Here is a 20,562-nt window from a genome sequence, read left to right on the forward strand (position 1 = left end):
ATGCCATACAATTCTAAACACTTTAATATATTAACAATTCTCACAATGACCCAATGAGATAGGTACTAATATTATTACCATTTACTGATTAGAAAACTGAAACACAGGAAGGTTTCAGTTTTTTGCTAAAAATCTTACAACATATAAATAGTAGAAGCAGGATTCAAATTGCAGGCATTTTGTCCCAGAATCTGAACTCTTAATATCAACCTGCCTCTACTATTATACATATTGCATAAAATAGGGGACGGTCACTGATAATAATAATAATGATAATGCCATCAGCAACAATGCATTCTGAGGCCAGATGGAATATTCAGCAGAGAGTGAAGATGTTTGGGGCTCTTCCTAAACCAATGAAAATAAACATTTCGTGATTTAAGACTTCATAGATGCTGACAGAGGTGTACCCCTGGTCCCTTCTTCCTCATCATCTAGCCATTTTCAGAAATACCGCTTTCTTCATTGTTATCCAAAAGTAATGTTTTCCCTCTCTCACAGTCTAGGGTTAGAAATCTCGTAACTTCTCCCCCAACCTCTATTCAGAATTATTGTTCACTGTTGATTACCTGGTTCACGGAATCAACAAACAAGGCACGAAGATTCATGAGGCTTAAGACATTCTGCCCTTCTGAAGCTACCGCCTACTTGATATCTACACACGGATGTCTACTGAGCATCTCAAACTTAACGTGTTTAAAACTGAGCCCCAGAGAGTCCACCACTTCCGTTCCCCCAAACCAGCAACTTCTGCAACTTCTGCAGTCTTCCCATTTCCATTAATGGCCGAAACATTCTCTGGTTGCTCCCATCAAAAATCCTGGAATCACCCTTGATTCCATTTTCTCTCTCATTCTACACCCAATCCCTCAGGAAACCCAACTGGCTCTATCATGAAACTACATAAAGAACTTGATCACTTCTCCCCATTGCTCTGGCCCTGGTCACTATCATCTCTCACCTGGATGACTGAAATGCTGACAAGCTCTCCCATCCCGCAGAGCTCGTTCTCAACACTACAGCTAGAGAGATTCTTTAAAAACAAATCAGATCACGTCCCTTAACTCTTCAAAACACCTCCCGTCTCACACAGAATAAAAGCACAAGTCCCAACGATGATCTACAAGGCCCTACCCCATCCCACTAATTGTACCCCTACCCCAGTGCACTGGGCTCCAGCCACACCTCTCTCCTGTCATTCTTCAAATCCTCTAGATATGCTCCCACCTCAGGGCCTCTGCACTGAGTGGGGAGGGAAGAGCTTTCCAGATGGAGGGAACATGTTCATGGCTTGCTCCCTCACCTCCTTCAGGTCCTTTAGAAATTATCATCTCAACGGCACCTTCTCTGTCCACCCAGCTGAAATTTCAGTAACCTGCCTTTTCCGGATTTACATTTTCTCCTCAGCACTTAGTGACACTTGATTTACTATGTACTTTACGTATTTGCCTTGCTCGTTATCTGTCTTTCCTACCAGAAAACATTTCTGCTGTTTTGTTCACGGCTGTCTCCCCTGCCTTGAACAAAACTTGGAATTTAGTGTGGGCATTCAGTAAATATCTGTCGGCCAAATGAACGAATGAAGACAGAGGACTGCACTGAAGGGCACTCTGAGTGATATGGACAGCAACCGCTGTAAGAATTAAGAGGAAAAAGGTCACTTCTGATAAGGGCAATCACAGAAATGTCAAGGAGGAGGTAGGGTGTGAGCTGGGCTTTTAAAAATGAGGAGGGGGCTTCCCTGGTGGCGCAGTGGTTGAGAGTCCGCCTGCCCATGCAGGCGACACGGGTTCGTGACCCGGAGGATCCCACATGCCGCGGAGCGGCTGGGCCCGTGAGCCATGGCCGCTGAGCCTGCGCGTCCGGAGCCTGTGCTCCGCAACGGGAGAGGCCACAACAGTGAGAGGCCTGGGTACCGCAAAAAAAAAAAAAAAAAAAAAAAAAAATGAGGAACCTTTGGTAAGTGTAGGTGGTGGGGAGAGCCCAGTTGTGAGGTAACAGGAGCAAAACTCTGGAAGCAGGTACATACAAGACATGTGGTAGGGGTACTGCACAGACCAGCGTGCCTGGAATGGGGGTTCCTAGAGGAAGGTAATGCTGCAGAGTCAGGCTGGGGCAACAGAGAAGCCTTCGCATGCAACCCGGGGAACCTGGATGTTGCAGATCAGGATTCCACATCGAATTTGAATTTCCCACTTCATTTGTCCAGGCCGTAATCATAGCTGGCTCCACAACCACGGCACATAAAATACTTCTGTGATGATAGGGCATAAGGAAGGCAAAAAGATTTCTCATCAGCCTCAGAGTAATACCACTCGCTGTTCACAGAACCTGTGTTGCCAGTTAACTTACTGTTGCCAAGAAGAGAGGCAGCTTTGACTCAAACATCTGAAGGCTGGGACCATAGCTTTTAGCAATGCACATGTTAGAGTTGTAAAAAAAAAAAAATCAAAAACAAACTGGGGAATTTATCTTACAGTCAGTATATTATGATTTCCCATTAGATGTAATGGCCAAGACTCAGCAAATTAGAAAGCAGCTGAACTAAGTATTGTCCCAAACCTTTAAGAAAACGTGATTTTTGGAGGGGGCAGTCAGCAGAACATTAACTTCCAAGCAGCTGATAGACAGTTCCCAACAATTAGATACTGTTGAACAATAATAATATCTTTCTTCCCGAGCCATTCTCAGGATAATAAAACTTTTATAAAGAGGCCTAGGCTGTAATACTTCCTGAGTGCAGGGTAAGTCAACTACTAATGACTGATCCAAGAAGAGCTGAATATCCCCTTAGCAATGTCCCCTTAAAATTAAAAAGCTATTCAGACTACATCAGGACAGCACTCTCTCCCACCCACTGCCTGTTCCACTGAAGCCCCTGTTCTTTCCACTCTACCTAAAAGGAAACACTCAACACCATTTCCTAGTGACCCTCAAAAAGCAGATACCCATCGGCATTGCTGTGAATCTATCTTCTTCTGATATTTCTCTGGGCAAAATTCTGAGCAAAGGCCAAACAGTGCTCGTTAAAGTAGAAACAGAAATGCAAGGGGGAAGCTATACAGCAGACAAATCAGAACCAGCAGCAGCAATTCTCCTGTGGAATAAATGAAGACCAAGCAAATGAGAAAAACAAAAGCTCTTTGTTCAGAGCTTGCTATAGCAAAGAAGTCAGCCACTGTCACGAGCACTTGGGCAGAGACTCAAAGGCAGGCAGGGAAGTGGGAAAGTTTCATAGGCACCGGACAGCTGCAGGAGGTCTGCCCTGATTGAAGCTGTTGGCCTGGGGAAGCTGGAGTCAGGCTGACTAGAGGCAGAGCATCGTATGTGATTGTGGAGGGGTGAATATTTGGCTTTCTCTGATTGGTTCTTTGTTGGGCGTGGAGACGAAATAGGGCAGCTGTCAGTTATTAATCAAGTCCCGGTCATGTGGGCTGATTGCTTCAGAAGCTATTTAGCCTCCTGGGTTGTTACTAGAGATAGCAGACTGACTCCCTACAAGCCTGGCTGGCTTCCTGGGTAGTTTAAGCGTAGACCACAGGTGGGTTTCTCGGGCAGGCTGCTTCAGGCTGCGGGTCAGAGTTCTGTGTTCATCTGTGGCCTGGCCACCGTCCATTTGCACACTCAGTCTCTCATTCCCAAGAGGGTTAGCTGTGTCCCATAGTTGTGAAGCTTCTCTTCAGGCCGAGGCACATAATCCAGCTTCTCCTCACTCCTTCCTTCCTCTCGCCGGACTGGGCTCCCCACACGTGGCCCAGCAACAGGGGCTCTTCCCTTCGTCCTTTCTGAAACATCCCTCCTACCTTGCCTGTTTGATCAAGGCTGTCCTTTGCACTCCAAACCACTTTGCCATCACCCCCAGGGCAGCCTCTGATGAAGGGCCTCCCCAGAATGCACCAGGTCCCCTTCTCTCTCTGCAGTGTTCACAGGTCATTTATTTATTGACAGGCACACATACTTATTGTACGGTATTAACATAAATAGCAGTGACCTTGTTCGTCTCCCAAGACTGTCCAGGGCCCAGAATAGTGCCACAGCAGAGAGGTGCTTAGTAAATGGTTCTGATGCTTGGTGACCCAAGCTATGCTTTAGGAAAGCAGAGAGCAATTCCAGTCAACTGGTCAGAAGAGTTCCAGGTAACCTGCTTGACCCCAGGTGGTGTCTTTCTCTCCCCGGCCCTCCTTCTTTTTAAATTTAGAAACATAGTAAAGGCATTTCAGAAACATGTGCATCCTCTATTTTTGGAAAAAAAAGTTTCCCCACTGTTTGAGTAGTAAAGTTATTACATATACATATTTACCCCGATACCGATTAAATTCTTACTTATGATAACTATTAAACTAAAAGTCACATGCAATAATTAGAATGAAATAGGCTTTCCACATTCACAATCCGAACAAAATACACTGGTTAAGTATAATAAAAGCTGATGTAAAACAAACAAAAAAAAGCTGATGTAACAGCATCTCATACAACAGTGCTGTTTACCTAGATCCAGATCAATTCCTGCAACACCTTAGAACTTACAGTTATCCACCATGAAAGCCTGGTATGGGGTGACGTTTTGTCCAATTCCTGGTACCAGACTATTAATAAATTTCATTCAATTAAAATAAATGGATTCTTTATGCAGAGTGAAGTAAGTCAGAAAGAGAAAAACAAATACCTTATGCTAACACATATATATGGAATCTAAAAAAAAAACTGGCTCTGATGAACCTAGTGGCAGGACAGGAATAAAGACACAGATGAAGAGAATGGACTTGAAGACATGGGGAGGGGGAAGGGTAAGCTGGGACGAAGTGAGAGAGTGGCATGGACATATATACACTACCAAACGTAAAACAGATAGCTAGTGGGAAGCAGCCACATAGCACAGGGAGATCAGCTCGGTGCTTTGTGACTGCCTGGAGGGGTGGGATAGGGAGGGTGGGAGGGAGACGCAAGAGGGAGGAGATATGGGAACATATGTATGTGTATAACTGATTCACTGTTATAAAGCAGAGACTAACACACCATTGTAAAGCAATTATACTCCAATAAAGATGTAAAATAAATAAATGGATTCTGGAAAAATGTCTATCATAAAACTTTCAAATACCTACATGGTCACTGCTATTTTAAAACAGCCACAATTCATGAACTAGTGTTTTCTATTGAGATACTTGTCCAATTTACCTGGGTCCAAATTCTGGCTTCTAAAAGAACAGTCAGGAGAGCTATTATTTGTAAACACCAAATCTTAAAAGTATAAAACTACTCTGTTAATTTTGTAAGTTCTGACCTTTTGTTCCCTGTTCTCTTTATCTTCTCTGAAATCCTCCCTTGGAAACAGAAACCCATCACTTCCCTGGAACTCAGTTAAGGACCAGAAAGGATGCAAATAATAAATAGCACTTCTCATTTGCATCATGCTTCACAGTTGTTGGGGTTTTTTAAAAATATTTATTTATTTAGGTTGCACCCAGTCTTAGTTGTGGCCCATGGGATCTTTAGGTGCGGCATGCAGACTCTTAGTTGCAGCATGCGTGTGGGATCTAGTTCCCCAACCAGGGATCGAACCTGGGCCCCCTGCACTGGGAGCATGGAGTCTTACCCACTGGGCTACCAGGGAAGTCCCACTTCCCATTTTATAAATCAGCTCATATAAAATGAAGTCACGTGGACCACAAGTTATGGGTGAGATAAAACCAAACCTCTGCGGTGTTCTATCTCTTAAAAGATATCAGTCATTATCAGGGTGTGGGTCAGACATGGGAATTTGCACAAGCTCTATGACAAGCCCATAAAATCATATGTAATCTAATAAAGTTGCCAGTGAGCCTGTCTCCCTGGATCACATGAATATGTTTTTTCCTGCCTCCACCTAATGTAGCCCACAAAATAGGCCAGGTAATTGCCCATGCTACCAAGTAATAATACAGGATTTCCAAGTCAGCTGTCCTTGGCTACTCCCTTCCCTGACCTAAAGAAAGATATTAAGTTCAAGATAATGCTGGAGACTCCTCGGACAATTGCCCAGTTGCCCCCAGGAAACGAATTCCCTCCTCCTGCCTCCTAACCTCTAGTCCAACAGGCTTTTAAAAATCCTGCGCTGGGGCTTCCCTGGTGGCGCAGTGGTTGAGAGTCTGCCTACCGATGCAGGGGACACGGGTTCGTGCCCCGGTCCGGGAAGATCCCACATGCCACGGAGCGGCTGGGCCCGTGAGCCATGGCCGCTGAGCCTGTGCCCCGCAATGGGTGAGGCCACAACAGTGAGAGGCCCGCGTACGGCAAAAAATCCTGTACTGGTTATTTGCCTCCTGTGCTCTATGATGCTGGGCCATCAGTCTGTAGCTGTGCTCCCTTCACCAGCTGGCTCCCTGTTTGGTTCTGTCAATAGGGGGCACTCGAGGGAGACTATGAAGCTGTTTCCTTCCAGTTCCCGAGCCTGACCACGACCGCACCATGGTTCCAGGGGCAGCAGTTCCTTCCAACACTTCCAGAACCAGCATGAGCAACACCTCCGCTCCCTGCTCAGAGACACTAGCATGGACACCAGCACCCCCTCACCAGAGGTATGAGTGCCAGCTCCACAGTCTCCCCTTTAAGCTTTTTTTTTTTTTTTTTTGGTACGCGGGCCTCTCACTGCTGTGGCCTCTCCCGTTGCGGAGCACAGGCTCTGGACGCGCAGGCTCAGCGGCCATGGCTCACAGGCCCAGCCGCTCCGCGGCACGTGGGATCTTCCCGGACCGGGGCACGAACCCATGTCCCCTGCATCGGCAGGTGGACTCTCAACCAGTGCGCCACCAGGGAAGCCCCCACTTTAAGCTTTTGAGGAACCAGGACCAACAAAGTAGGATGTCCTCCAGCCCAGAGGTCTGACTCCGGGCCCTGCTCCAAGGTTCTAAGTTTCAGAAAATCCCAGCCTCTTACTTGTGTTACCCCAAGCCTCGGGGTGATCACTATTTCCTATAATTCTTACCTCTGTGACACCTGTGTCCCGTCTTTACCTTTTTTCTTCCCTAATACCTGTTTTTCTTCCCTAATATAAACAATTCTTTATATTAAGTTCCCTATTAAAACACCTGCTGTGGTTTCTGTCTCCTGATTGGACTCTGATACAAGTCCAATAAAGGAACTCATTCAGCCTGATTTCATATCAACACTTCTTTAAGAGCACAGGTGCTGGATTTCCCTGGTGGCTCAGTGGTTAAGAATCCACCTGCCAAGGCAGGGAACACGGGTTTGAGCCCTGGCCTGGGAAGATCCCACATGCCGGGGAGCAACTAAGCCCGTGAGCCACAACCACTGAGCCAACGAACCACAACTAGTGAGGCCCAGATGCCTAGATCCCATGCCCCGCAACGAGAGGCCACCGCAATGAGAAGCCCGCGCACCATAATGAAGAGTAGCCCCCGCTCGCCATTGCTAGAGAAAGCCCGCGCGCAGCAACGAAGTCCCAACGCAGCCAAAAATAAAGAAATAAATTTATAAAAAAAGAAAAAAAAAAGAACACAGGTGCTGGTTGCTCTTTTCCAAGAGGTCTTTATTTATCTCTATTAATTCATGCTCCAAGGGCAGGGACTGGTCCTCAGTTTGAAAGATTCAGAATTGACTATGTCAGCAAATAAAATCAAATCAGTCTCTGAATCTTTTATAATGTGCAGTGAGCATGTCGGCCCTATGCTCTAGAGAGACAACATCTATTTTCAAGGCTGACTGCTATAGAAAGATTCTTGAAAAGACAGTCCAGAAAAAAGGAAACCCAAGAGACCCTAGGAGAACTGTCTCCCAACATTTATCTGAAGCTTGCATATAAACATAGAGCAAGGACAGTTAGTTGGATAATTGAATTGCTTACATTTCCACACCAGAGATCTATCTACAGGACCTAGAATAGTTGAGTCTTTGGGCCAGGGTCCCCCTTTCTTATTTAGTGCCATTATGTCTCTCTGAATCTAGATTTCTCTAAATTACAGGATATTGATCCCTTTTCTCACTGACATAGAAGTAAGTTGGATATATAAATATTGTTAGTCAAGTCTTGTTCTGGCCAGTAAACCATCCTGTCCCTGTAAAGTGAATGCACTGTCTGGATGTTACCCATTATGAGATTTAACTATATAGAGAGGACAGTCATATTTGCAAGTAAAGTAGTCCCCGCTTATCCACGGGGGATGTGTTCCAAGATCCCCAGTGGACACCTGAAACCGTGGATAGTACAAAACCCCGTAAATACTATGTTTTTTCCTATATATGCATACCTATGATAAAGTTTAATTTATGAATTAGGCACAGTAAGAGGATTAACAACAATAACGAATAATAAAATATAACAATTATAACAATAACTGTAATAAAACTTATGTGAATTTGGTCTTTCTCTTAAAGTATCTTATTGTACTGTACTTACCCTTCTTCTTGTGATGATGTGAGATTCTTGTCCTGGGCAGGACAAAGTGAGGCAGCATGACACAGCGCTACTCAGAGCAGTGCACAATTTAAAATTTATGAATTATTTATTTCTGGAACTTTTCATTTAATATTTTTGGACTGTGGTTGACCACAGGTAACTGAAACTGCAGAAAGTGAAACAGTGGAAAAGAGGGGACTACTGTAGCTGGAAATTACCTTACTCTCCCTTGGTACCACCCATCCTCAACCTCAAAGACCACCTTAGAGATCTAGTTTGAGCATAAAATTGCTTTCTGCTGTTTTTCCTTAATATAGTGCTAAGGAAATCTATCTTCTATCTATAAATATCTTTACAGTACACATTGGTTCTTAGAATCTTAGGAGAAGGTAATGCCCTAGGTATTAGTAGACTAAGATTCTTGACCTCCTAGATCAATGTCAAATGTGAGATCATAGCTGATGCCTGACTTATATAGGAAGCAAACAATAAATAGTAGTCGTACTGTCAGGGCTCTGGCAAATAACTAAAACTGAGTACATTTGTGCAAAATAAAGAACTTATTATAAGAATAACAGGGTGTCTTCTAGAAATCCACAGGCAGGAAAGCAGCCAGTTTTGGAATGCCTCCCTGCCTTTGCCTTTCTGTATAACGTGACCCCATTCATTGCCATTCATTCAACTCCTTATGTGTCAGGCACGGTATTTGCAGCTCAAACACAATAGGAAACACAAACTGATAATTTTTTTTTATAGTTTAAGTCCCAGAGCTTACAGTCTAGCGAAGAGAGACAAATGATCACACAAGTAAATATAAAACCGCAACTTTGGCAATGCTGAGGAAGGCAGGTACATGGTGTGAGTGTATAAAAAAAGGAGGACCTCACCTACTTGGGGAGGTCAGGGAAGGCTTTCCTGAGGAAGTGAGGACTGAGCAGAGGTCCAAGCTGAAACAAGCAATAACAAGATGTTAGAAGAAAGGGAAGAGCTTTCCATGCAGGGAGAGGAGTAAAGGCCTCCTGGAAGGAGGAAGTATGGCTGGAGCTCTATGGCTGGAGAGCAGAGAGATTAGGTGACCTGCCCAAGGTCACAATAAAACCAGGGTCAAAGAATGGGGACTTTAGCCCAGCTTTACACAATGCCTGGGCTATTTCCATTCCACTACCAAGCCACCCTAGCCAGCAAACATCATCTTCTTCCCACTCAAAACTTTCCTTAGGGACAGAGGCTCATCAGTTAATGCTCACTACAAAGGGTAAAAATGACCAAGTAGAACATGAAAAAGAAATGCAAAACTTGAGCCACAGAAACTGAGAACCTTGCCATAGAATACAGTTTGTTGTTTCCTTGTTGAGCTTGACCAGTCGGGGACTGGGGAGCCTTGGGGACTGTCTATGTCAGTAGTACTCAAAGTGTGGTCCCTGAGCCAGTAGCAGCAATAGCAGCAGCTCCTGGGAACTTAATAGAATTGCAAATCCTCAGGACCCACCAAAGACCTTTGAGTCAGAAACTTGGGAGGTAGACCCAGCAATCTGTATTTGAACAAGCAAGACATCCTGCAGGGGCTTCTAATGCACACACAATGGTCTACATCAGAGGTTTCCAAACCTGTCAGACCATACTAATCACCTGAGGAACTTGTTAAAACATTCCTGGGCTATACCGCTATATCTACAAAAATCAGAATCTCAGGGTGGGAACCTGTATTCAGATGATCAGCCTGGTGTGGGAGCCGCTGGTCTACATCAAAGTAATACAGTATATGACACGGTGAGCAATTAATTTTCAAATGCCATTTTTCCTTTCCTAGGTAATTAAAGACAATAAGCACCACAAGCTCTACAAGCCAGACTCAGTACATAATATTTTTCTTTAATAAATTTATTTTATTTATTTTTGGCTACTCTGGGTCTTCGTTGCTGCGCGCAGGCTTTCTCTAGTTGTGGCGAGCAGGGGCTACTCTTCTTTGCAGTGCAGGGGCTTCTCATTGCGGTGGCTTCTCTTGTTGAGGAGCACGGACTCTAGGCGCACGGGCTTCAGTAGTAACAGCCGTGGGCTCAGTAGTTGTGGCTCGCAGGCTCTTGAGCGCAGGCTCAGTAGTTGTGGCGCGCGGGCTTAGCTGCTCCGCAGCATGTGGGATCTTCCCGGACCAGGGCTTGAACCCGTGTCCCCTCCACTGGCAGGCGGATTCTTAACCACTGTGCCACGAGGGAAGTCCCTCAGTATATAATCTGACTGATAATCTTCTATCTTCTCAGCTCTTTGATTTTAAAACAGTACCTTTCAGAGATTTCTTATTTTGATGAATGTCTCCTTGTCACAGTCTCATATATCATATCCACCAAAAACCATATGAGATCTAATAAGTGCTTACCAAATTCAAACCTTGTTATTTTAGTTGTGGCCAAAAAACCTGTTCTTGAACATGTCCCCAAGTTCCAAAATATTCAAAAGAAAAGTGCCCAGCCTTGTAACACAAATATGCATCTAATTCAGAGCTTTTTTTTTTTTCCTGCTTCTGCAAGGAAATAGATTTCTATCATAGTGATTTGGCATTGTTTTAAATAAACATAAAAATAAATATGGAAAGAATTGAGACAATATTGTCTAAAAACAAAAACCAGAAAGTATTTCCAGAGCTGAAACCATAAATGTCATCCTAGATTTATTTTCAAGCAACAGAATTTTCAAGAATCTTAAAATTCTTCCATATCCTGGGATTTATGCAGTTCATCTGCAAATAATATTGACTGGTGTACTGTAGGTAATTTTATATGTCTCAGAAACTCTCAAGCAAGACAATGATATATGACTTACTTCCCTCAAGATATAAGAAGGTCACAGTCCCATGAGAAGGGACAAAAAAATGAGTGGTTACTGTAACATAAAAAAAGGCCCCAAGTACTGGTTATCTTCAGATAGTTCAGTGGTTAGGGTCAGCAATCTCTGATTGTGTAAAAACAGAATTTGTGAACTGGCTGCTGCTACCATTCCAATAAAACAAAGAAGTGGGACTTCCCTGGCAGTCCAGTGGTTAAGACTCTGCACTTCCACTGCAGGGGACGTGGGTTTGATCTCTGGTCAGGGAACTAAGATCCCACAGGCCATGCAGCCAAAAAACAAAAAGGAAGAAATTTCAGTAGTTTTAAGAAAATGGAGAAAAGAGCATAGGAAGGAAAAAAGGTAGCCTTGATTAAATAACTCTGCCTTTGAAGATATTAAAAAGAAATCTCTAACTGTAAAATTAATAATAATAGATTGTTTCCTATTATACAGTATCATCTTCAAAGAAAAGAAAAACAGAAACCCTTCTGTAGAGCACAAAACGTAGAAGGCAGTATCAAGAAGGTAAACCATTTTAACTGTAAGACTAAAGGGATGAGAGCAAAAAAAAAAGTCTTAAGTTCCTCCTCTGTAGTTCTACAGAATAGGGAATTTTTTTTTTAAGTAACAAATTCCTATCTCATACTACACAGAAAATAAAGACCAAAATATAATATCACAAACATGTATTACAAGAAAAAAATATATTTTTGTATGACACGAAGCCCCAAAGCCATCAAAGAAAAAGCAATAGATCAAACTTCCCTAAATTAAAATACTAGCAAGAGATTGAAATATTAACAAAAGATTGAGATCCATAACGAAGTGTCTGTACAAATCAAAACGAAAATGTACAAGCAACCAACAGGAAAATAAAGTACTAGAACAGGTAATTCACAGAATACAATGGCCAAAAAAAGGCTTAGCTTCACTAACGTCAGGGGAAAAAAAGCCATTCTCTCACCTGACAGACTAACAAAATTACTGTATCTGCTGTTTGTTGGATGTTCTTGTCCCTCAAAAAGGTCATCGAAGTATAACCTATGTTATATTTGAAAGGCCCAACACTGGGGACCACTCCACTACCGCAGTGAGAGGACCGCCTCTAGGGGTAGGAGGGTTCCAAGGAAAGGCACACGTACCTCCCCAACCAGTGCCATGAGGGGTATGGAGACAGAAGCCTGCACACCACCCAGTCCTTCTTACAGTCTCACATCCTTCTCACGCACCTGAATGGTAAGCCCCAACTGAACTAGGACGAAATGTTTACTTTTTTTTTTAAACTTTGAAGTCTTTAAGTCTTACATACTGGCACATTTCACGTATCAGCAAAACTAGTAAAAAGGTTTGTAACACACTGGTAAATTCCCATGTATGTGTCAAAGAATAAAATTTCAAAAAGTTGGAAACATAACACAGTAAAGCACAGGTAAAAACAAAGGTTTAACTTACTACCAAAGGACCCTGAAGGGTGACAAAAGAGGATACCAGAAAAGAATGTGGGAATAAGGTCACAAAGTTAGATGCTAAAGTGGTTAATGTCCTACAAGGCTAAACAACTGTAACATCCTTTCTGCTAGAGAAAAATAGCATGTCACTCCATCAAATAGAGATCACTTGCAGCTTATCAGTAATGTACAAGTTAACATCTGGCTTTACGGAATCTGGGCCATAATCAATCACAAACAAAAAGTGGCAGTTAGGACTTCCCCGGTGGCACAGTGGTTAGGAATCCACCTGCCAATGCAGGGGACACGGGTTCGAGCCCTGGTCCAGGAAGATCCCACATGCCGTGGAGCAACTAAGCCCGTGCACCACAACTACTGAGCCCGTGTGCTGCAACTACTGAAGCCCGCGCACCTAGAGCCCGTGCTCCGCAACAAGAGAAGCCACCAAAACGAAGAGTAGCCCCCGCTCACCACAACTAGAGAAAGCCCACGTGCAGCAACAAAAACCCAACGCAGCCCAAAAAAAGTGGCAGTTAAACGTCAGCATCTAGCATTGTTTGTTAGACAATACTCTAGTACAGTGGTTTCCCAAACATGTCTCAGGACTCTGTCACACTCTTAAAAATTATCCAAGAGCTTTTATTTATGTGAGTTGTATCTACTGATATTCATAGCATTAGAAATTAAAACAAAATTTAAACATATTAATTCACTTAAAAACAATAAACCATTTACATATTAACATAAATAACATTTTTCCAATACAAAATATATTAGTGAGCTCAGTGGCATCATTTTAAAGCTTTGCAAATCTCTGGGATTTAAAATAACAACTTATTGATGACAGTAATTACAGCGGTTACAGAGACTATATAGCAGGGATAACCAAAGATAGCTAGTAAAAATACAGTAAAAGTCCTGAGAACCACCTGAGTTAATCTGTAAAAACTCATATACATATCCTCAACCCACCACCTTAGAAAATTCTAGGAAACACAAGAATAGCCAAGCACATAGTGATGACAGCATCACACACTGTGTAGCCTTTAGGAAATCTCCACTGTACTTTCATAAAAGAAATGAGAGTGAAAAAGGCAAATAATGTCTTAGGATTAGGAAAATAGTTTCAATTTCATAGCCTCCACAAAAGTGTCTTAGACACCCCCAGAGGTCCCTGGACCACACTTTGAGAACCACTGCTCTAGTATGACACTGAAAGGGCATAAAGTAATCCACTTCTCTTATTTCAAGTTTCAATCCTTTTTAAAACATTTTTAATAAGAATGTAATTTGATAAAGCCTTTTAAAGGTCATTTGATTTTTGATCTGAACGTTCTTTTCCACAGAAGTATCCAGAGGTGCATACACACACCCATCCACACAGAGTGTGTATCACTGTAAATTCAGTAGTGTTCACGGTAGTATCATTAACCTCAGAGAAAAACTGGAAACAAATTTCCCCATTGGGGAATGGTTTAAAAAGTGAAAGCGTACGTGTACATACATGCATATATATGCATATATTTATATACACATGCACAAATGTTTGTGACATACCGTCAAGTGAAAAAATCTGCAAAGCATTATCTATGATTTTTCCATTTAAACACAAAGTTTATACAAGCATATTTAGATACTTATATGTGTTTTAAATGTCTGGAAATACACACCAAACAGTTAACAGTGGTTCTCTGGGGAATATGAGAAGGGAACAGGGCAGAACAAACCTCACTTTTTTATCTTATATACTACTGGATTATTTGAATTTTTACAATGAGCATATTACTTTTGACATTGAAAAACAACAACAACTAAAAACAAGATAACTAAGAGATTCAGCGACTAAATGCAACGTGGTATCCTGGACTGAACCATCAAAAAGGACATTCTTGGAAAACGAGTAGAATCCAAATAAAGCCTATAGTTCAGCTTCACAAATTAAATAAAAACATAAAAATAATCAGAACAACATATAGACACTAAACTGCAAATACGTGACCCAGGAACGATGGCATTCGCTGCTAATAACCAGAGATGACGCTGCCAGAAACTGGAATGTGGAAACCTTCACACAATGGGCGGAAGGTCCTGAAGCGAAGACATCATAGTTTCTCCAGGGTGTGTACAAAGACTTGTTTAAGTCGGCTGGGTACGGAAGATCGATAGAAGACACTTGCTCTCTTTATAAGACCCAGAAAGTGTTCCAAGCATGAGCCACAACTGGTGTTTCACAGGATGCACTGCACTGCAGGGCACAGTCTATGGCAACAGCTGTAAGAACAGAATTTCAATTTGGGGTCTTTTCTCTGTACATTCTGAGTATCTGTCTTCTTTATTACTCCGTTTATTCACACTTACTGATGTTCTCCTCTTCCAGTTTTTTTTTTTTAACATCTTTATTGGAGTATAATTGCTTTACAATGGTGTGTTAGTTTCTGCTTTATAACAAAGTGAATCAGTTACACATATATATATGTTCCCATATCTCCTCCCTCTTGCGTCTCCCTCCCTCCCACCCTCCCTATCCCTCCCCTCTAGGTGGTCACAAACCACCTAGCTGATCTTCCAGTTTTGAGGAAGAAATAATAATCTGTTCCCTAAGCCACTCCCAAGCTGCCTCCAGGTATGCTAACAGGAGACTGCTCTGGAGCAAGCCTGCCCTCCAAACTCCGCTTCCACCACAAATGAAGTGGCTTATTCCCAGCCTTGTAAAAGAGGCAAACAGTCGCTGGACAAAGGAAGTGAATAAGGCAACTTTCAAATGCTAATTCAGGGTGTGGGCTGTGGACGTTAGAAAACCATCAGAAGAAGAACCACCCTGGGCTGTTCCATCAGCGGGGCTCTCTCCTCCCTCCCCTCTCCCTCAGGACTCACTGACCACCTAGCACCCAGCAGCACTGGAGAGCTCTACTGCACAGAGCACCACCATTTTCACATTTAAATTAAAATATTGATATGTTGTCCACTTGAGAATTTAAATGTCTGTTTTTTAATGGAAAAGAGGAAGGTGTTAGTGATAGTAAATACAAAAATAGGTTGAGCTTTTAAATATGTCCAAAATATAGTTTTCCAACATGGCACTTTTGATATACAGAACAAGGCACAACATGAAATATACAGAATGATCTTAACTATGTTATCATAAAAAGTTATAAAAACTTAATTTTTCTGATTGGACAGTTGATGAGCTCAAGGAATTAATTTGTAATGATAGGTATCTTTTTTTAAGTTCCTATCTTCTAGAGATGTATGCTAAAATATATAGGGATAAAATAATAAGATGCCTTAGCATTTGCTTCAAAATAATCTCATGTGGAGTGGGGTAGGGTAGGGTGGGTTGGAATGGGTGAGGTGTAAATGAAAACATGATTGGCAACAAACTGATAAAGTGCTGAAGCTGCACGAGGGTTGGGAAGAAGGGTATCATTACATTATTCTCTTTTTACGCTTCATATGCTTTTACATGTGCTGAAATTCTCCAAAATAAAATGCTTTTTAAAAAAGCCACAAAAAGGAGAAAAAAAAATTAAACAAAGATGTTTACCCAAAAAACTGAGGACTATAATGAATAAAGAGATTCAATTAAAAGTCTGGATTAAAACAATCGGGGCTTCCCTGGTGGCGCAGTGGTTAAGAATCCGCCTGCCAATGCAGGGGATGTGGGTTCGAGCCCTGGTCTGGGAAGATCCCACATGCCATGGAGCAACTAAGCCCGTGCACCACAACTACTGAGCCTGCATGCTACAACTACTGAAGCCCGTGCACCTAGAGCCCGTGCTCTGCAACAAGAGAAGCCACCACCATGAGAAGTCCGCGCACCACAGCGGCGGGTAACTCCCCCTCGTTGCAACTAGAGAACGCCCGCACACAGCAACAAGACCCAACACAGCCAAAAATAAATAAATTAATTAAATACAAAAAAAAAAAAAAAAATTGACTACTCTCTCCATATGCTCCAAATTCCTTGAAATGATATTTATAAAAATAACTGAAGATTTACAACAGGGAAGAAATACAAGATAAAGGAGGATATCAGGAAACCAGTGGTTTTGAGAAACTCCTATAAAATGGTTTTCAAAATGTGGTCCCCCCAGACAAACCTCATCAGCATCACCTCAAGCTTGTTAGAAATGCAAATTCTCAGGACACATCCCAACTCCCCTTACTCATAACCTTTGGGGGCAGAGCCCTGCAATCTGGTTTTAACAAGCCCTCCAAGTGATTCTGATGAACCAAAGTTTGAGAATCACTGTAAAATTGATCAGGCTGACAAGAAACAAGAGAGGAAGGCCTCAGCCCAAACCAGCCCCAGAGACAGCAATAGGAAAGGTAAAAGCAATTACAGGGATACTCTAAGCTGAGTCCACAAGTGACAGAAAGCTGGAGGCCTCTAGCTGCAATAGTCAAGTGCTAACCTTGCCCACCTCCAAAACCAAGTGGTTGGTGGGAGTGGGAGATAGTTCTGCCCGGGATTAAACCTCAGATTAAAACCCTTTGTATTTTGGCAAAGAGATGGGAGTAAGGCTCAGACAACAGCCTAGATCTTTTGCCCACTCCCCATCCGTGTATTCTAAAAATTCTGCGTGAACAAGCTCCCTTTTCTCAGTCAAGGTAAACATCTATGGGAGCAAAGAAGGCTTCTACAAATGTGGGAAAAATCCATACCCACTACCAACCCATTAATCAAGTGAATCTCTTTCATATGTAAGAGTGATCCTTTAAGGACAACAAATAGTGATAAAGATAATTAGTAAATTGAACAAACAGAACAACTGACAATCAATGGGGAAAACAAATAATTCAAGGAATAGAAAATAACATGAAAATTCTAATTGATATCTTTAGAAATGTAAGGGTACTACACCTTTGAAAAAAGCTGTTAGAACACGAAAGCAATCTTGACTATTTAAAAACAAATTACTAAACTTAAAAACTAAACAGAAAAGCTAAATGATGTAATGGACATGCTTGAAGAGGGAATTAGTGATCTGGAGGATAACATTTGAAGAAATCTTTCAGAATAGAGCAAAAAGACCAAGACAAATTATATAAATCCAGTGACAGGATCAAGTCAGGAGGTCCCATATTCACTTGATAAGAAGTCTAGAAAAAAAAAAGACAAAATGGAAAGAAAATAAAGAAATCATTTTAGAAATTGCCCTTAGTCTAAGAATGGTACAATTCTTCAGAGTGAAAGGACCATTAGGTAAGCAGAATGAATGACATATATTATATCCCACATACCTGGGTGCATTACTGGTGAAATTTTAGGACTCCAAGCATAAAAAGAAAACCCTGAAAGTTTTTCATGAGGGGGAAAAATAAGTTTTTACCAATAAATAAAGAGAGAGAATCAGATTGGTGTCTGACTTTTAAGAAGCAATACTGGATGCTAGCAATCATGTTATAGCTTCAAAATTCTGAAGGGAAATAATTTTGAAACTAACACCCTAAACTTTGTTTTTAATTGAAATGAGGATTCAACATTTAATTACTTGATGATATGCTGCAGTAAACCAAAAAACTAACCCTGGGAGGAAAGAAAAAGCAGTGAGAAGGAAACAGTGAATCTTATAGCTGTCTAAATAATGATGCATAATATCAAGACACAAACCACACACAGACCAAGGTAACAGAGATTAACCTAAAAGAAATCTCACATGATTACACGAGGAGAAGAGGTCCAGGTGGGGAAGTGACAGAATGCTAAAGTAACTGACTTAACTGGGAGATGGGTGGAAAATATGACTACTGATTAACTGTAAATATAGAGAAAAAAGGTAACCCTTAAAGGAACAACAATAGGTTGAATTATTTCCAAAGCACTAAGAGGAAAAACAAGGAGAAAAAAACCAACAATCAATCAAGCCAATAAAATGGTAAAATAAAAACAAGCACGATATTCAGAAAATACAAAATACGATGGTAGGAATAGTCCAAACATTTCAACAATTTCAATTAACATGAATGGATTAAACTTCCCAGAGACTCTTAGATTGAACTTCCCTAAAGCTGTTTTGACTACATTAATTGGGGAAAATAGGAGCCAATGCAGAAAGTATTAAGGACAAAAGGGAATATCTCAGTTATAAAAGGCACAGCTCACCAACAGTCACATAATGCTTTCACATCTCAGAAATCAATTCATTAAATGGACAGTAAGAATGTAGAAGGTCTGACAATTAACCAATTAAATCCAAAAAAGAACAGGCAAGTCACCCCTCCCCCGCCATAACTCATAGAATATTTACAGATATTGACTATGCATTCCATAAAGTAGAAACCATACAGGTTACACTCTATCTGCTTGGAAATTTTAAACACATTAAGTAATTCCTGGTTTAAATATAAAGGCAACTGAATCTGAAATTACCCACTAGAAATAAACAACAGTCACCACAGCTTAAGACTGTCAGACACAGCCAACGCAGTACTCAGAGGAGCATTTTCAGTTTTAAGTACATCTATTAGAAAACAAGAAAAATTGAAAATAAAACATTGCACAATATACCTTAAAGCAGTGATTGTCAGCACCCCTGGAGACAGAGTGGTTCTCTAAAAGTAGCCTAGGAGTCTGTGAATTCCTTTATATATTTAAAAGCCTATGGAATTTGCATGCTAACCTGTGATAAAACTGCAGACCAGTCAAAATTTGAATATTAAGTCAGTTTGTAACATTGGTTACTTCATCCATCCTGATGAGATGAATTGGGTTAAGAGTCACATCTTTGAATAATGCAAGGCCTCATTCATTTTTCTATCTTTAATCCATTGAAGTAGTATAAGAACTGAATTAATTAATGAACTGGACAGATAATTTTCCAAAATATGGGGCTCACTGGAGGAATAGAGTAAAGCAGAATAAAAAGGTCTGTATGGTGGTTACCAGGTTGGGAAACACTGACTTCAGTATGAATCTTAATCTCAGGTCTGTGATGTCACGGTGTTTCGTGCCTGGTGTTCCAGGATTTGGGATGGCATCTTACAGATGCAGAGGAACAAGAGGGCAGAGACCTGCTTACCAGCTTTCTTGCCTTATTTCTTGAATGCAAGATTCATGGATTTCAATAATAACAATGTCAGATAAAATTAATTTGCCAACTACAACAAGAGACTAATTTATAAAAATCCAGTTCCTTTGGCTGTACATCAAAAGAGTAGAGCTCTAGCACTAGCTAGCACAAATGACTAGAACATAAGACCAGAACCTCTGGTATTATAGGAGATAAAAAGATCTTAGCAGCTATTTATTTAAAACATTTTTAGGGCTTCCCTGGTGGCACAGTGATTGAGAGTCCGCCTGCCGATGCAGGGGAAACGGGTTCGTGCCCCGGTCCAGGAGGATCCCACATGCCATGGAGCGGCTGGGCCCGTGAGCCATGGCCGCGCCTGCACGTCCGGAGCCTGGGCTCCGCAACGGGAGAGGCCACAACAGTGAGAGAGGCCCGCGTACCGCAAAAAATAAAATAAAATAAAATAAAACATTTTTAGAAGGTTCAATTACTATCTTAACAGGACAAATTTTAATTATTTAAAACTCAGGTACCATGATTTCACAAACTACTGTTTATGCTATAAGAAACTAATTGAACCTCATCAAGTACTATACTTTACATACTTTTTCAAAGGAAAAATTTTTTAAAAGGTCCAATTCTGAACCATACCAAAAAGCAGCACTTCAACTGAATTGAAACACACATAGAGGCCAGATCTGTAATGTTTCAAATGATCAATATTTGTGCTACTTAAATGCCAATAGGTGAATTTCAACATGTCCTTTGAAATAAACAGTGAAAATTAAAATTGCAAGACCTTCTCATTGTATGAATTTGTTTTTTTTGTTTATTTCTAAAACATCCCCCTTTGCTGAAGTTAAAGAATGACTCTTCCTCTCCC

General features: G+C 41.5%; 1 protein-coding gene across 1 annotated transcript in view; it reads right to left on the minus strand.

Moving 5' to 3' along the window:
• Nucleotides 1–12,122: 12,122 nt before the first annotated feature.
• Nucleotides 12,123–20,562, minus strand: part of NUFIP1 (nuclear FMR1 interacting protein 1) — a 52,636-nt gene continuing 44,196 nt past the window's right edge. Inside the window, exon 10 of the mRNA XM_067713912.1 lies at nucleotides 12,123–14,937. Within this exon, the coding sequence (XP_067570013.1) occupies nucleotides 14,926–14,937 (12 nt within the window). The 3' untranslated portion in view covers nucleotides 12,123–14,925. The remainder of the gene's footprint in view (nucleotides 14,938–20,562) is intronic.

This window comes from Pseudorca crassidens, chromosome 18 (assembly GCF_039906515.1).
Source record: "Pseudorca crassidens isolate mPseCra1 chromosome 18, mPseCra1.hap1, whole genome shotgun sequence".
Taxonomy (NCBI): Eukaryota; Metazoa; Chordata; class Mammalia; order Artiodactyla; family Delphinidae; genus Pseudorca; species Pseudorca crassidens.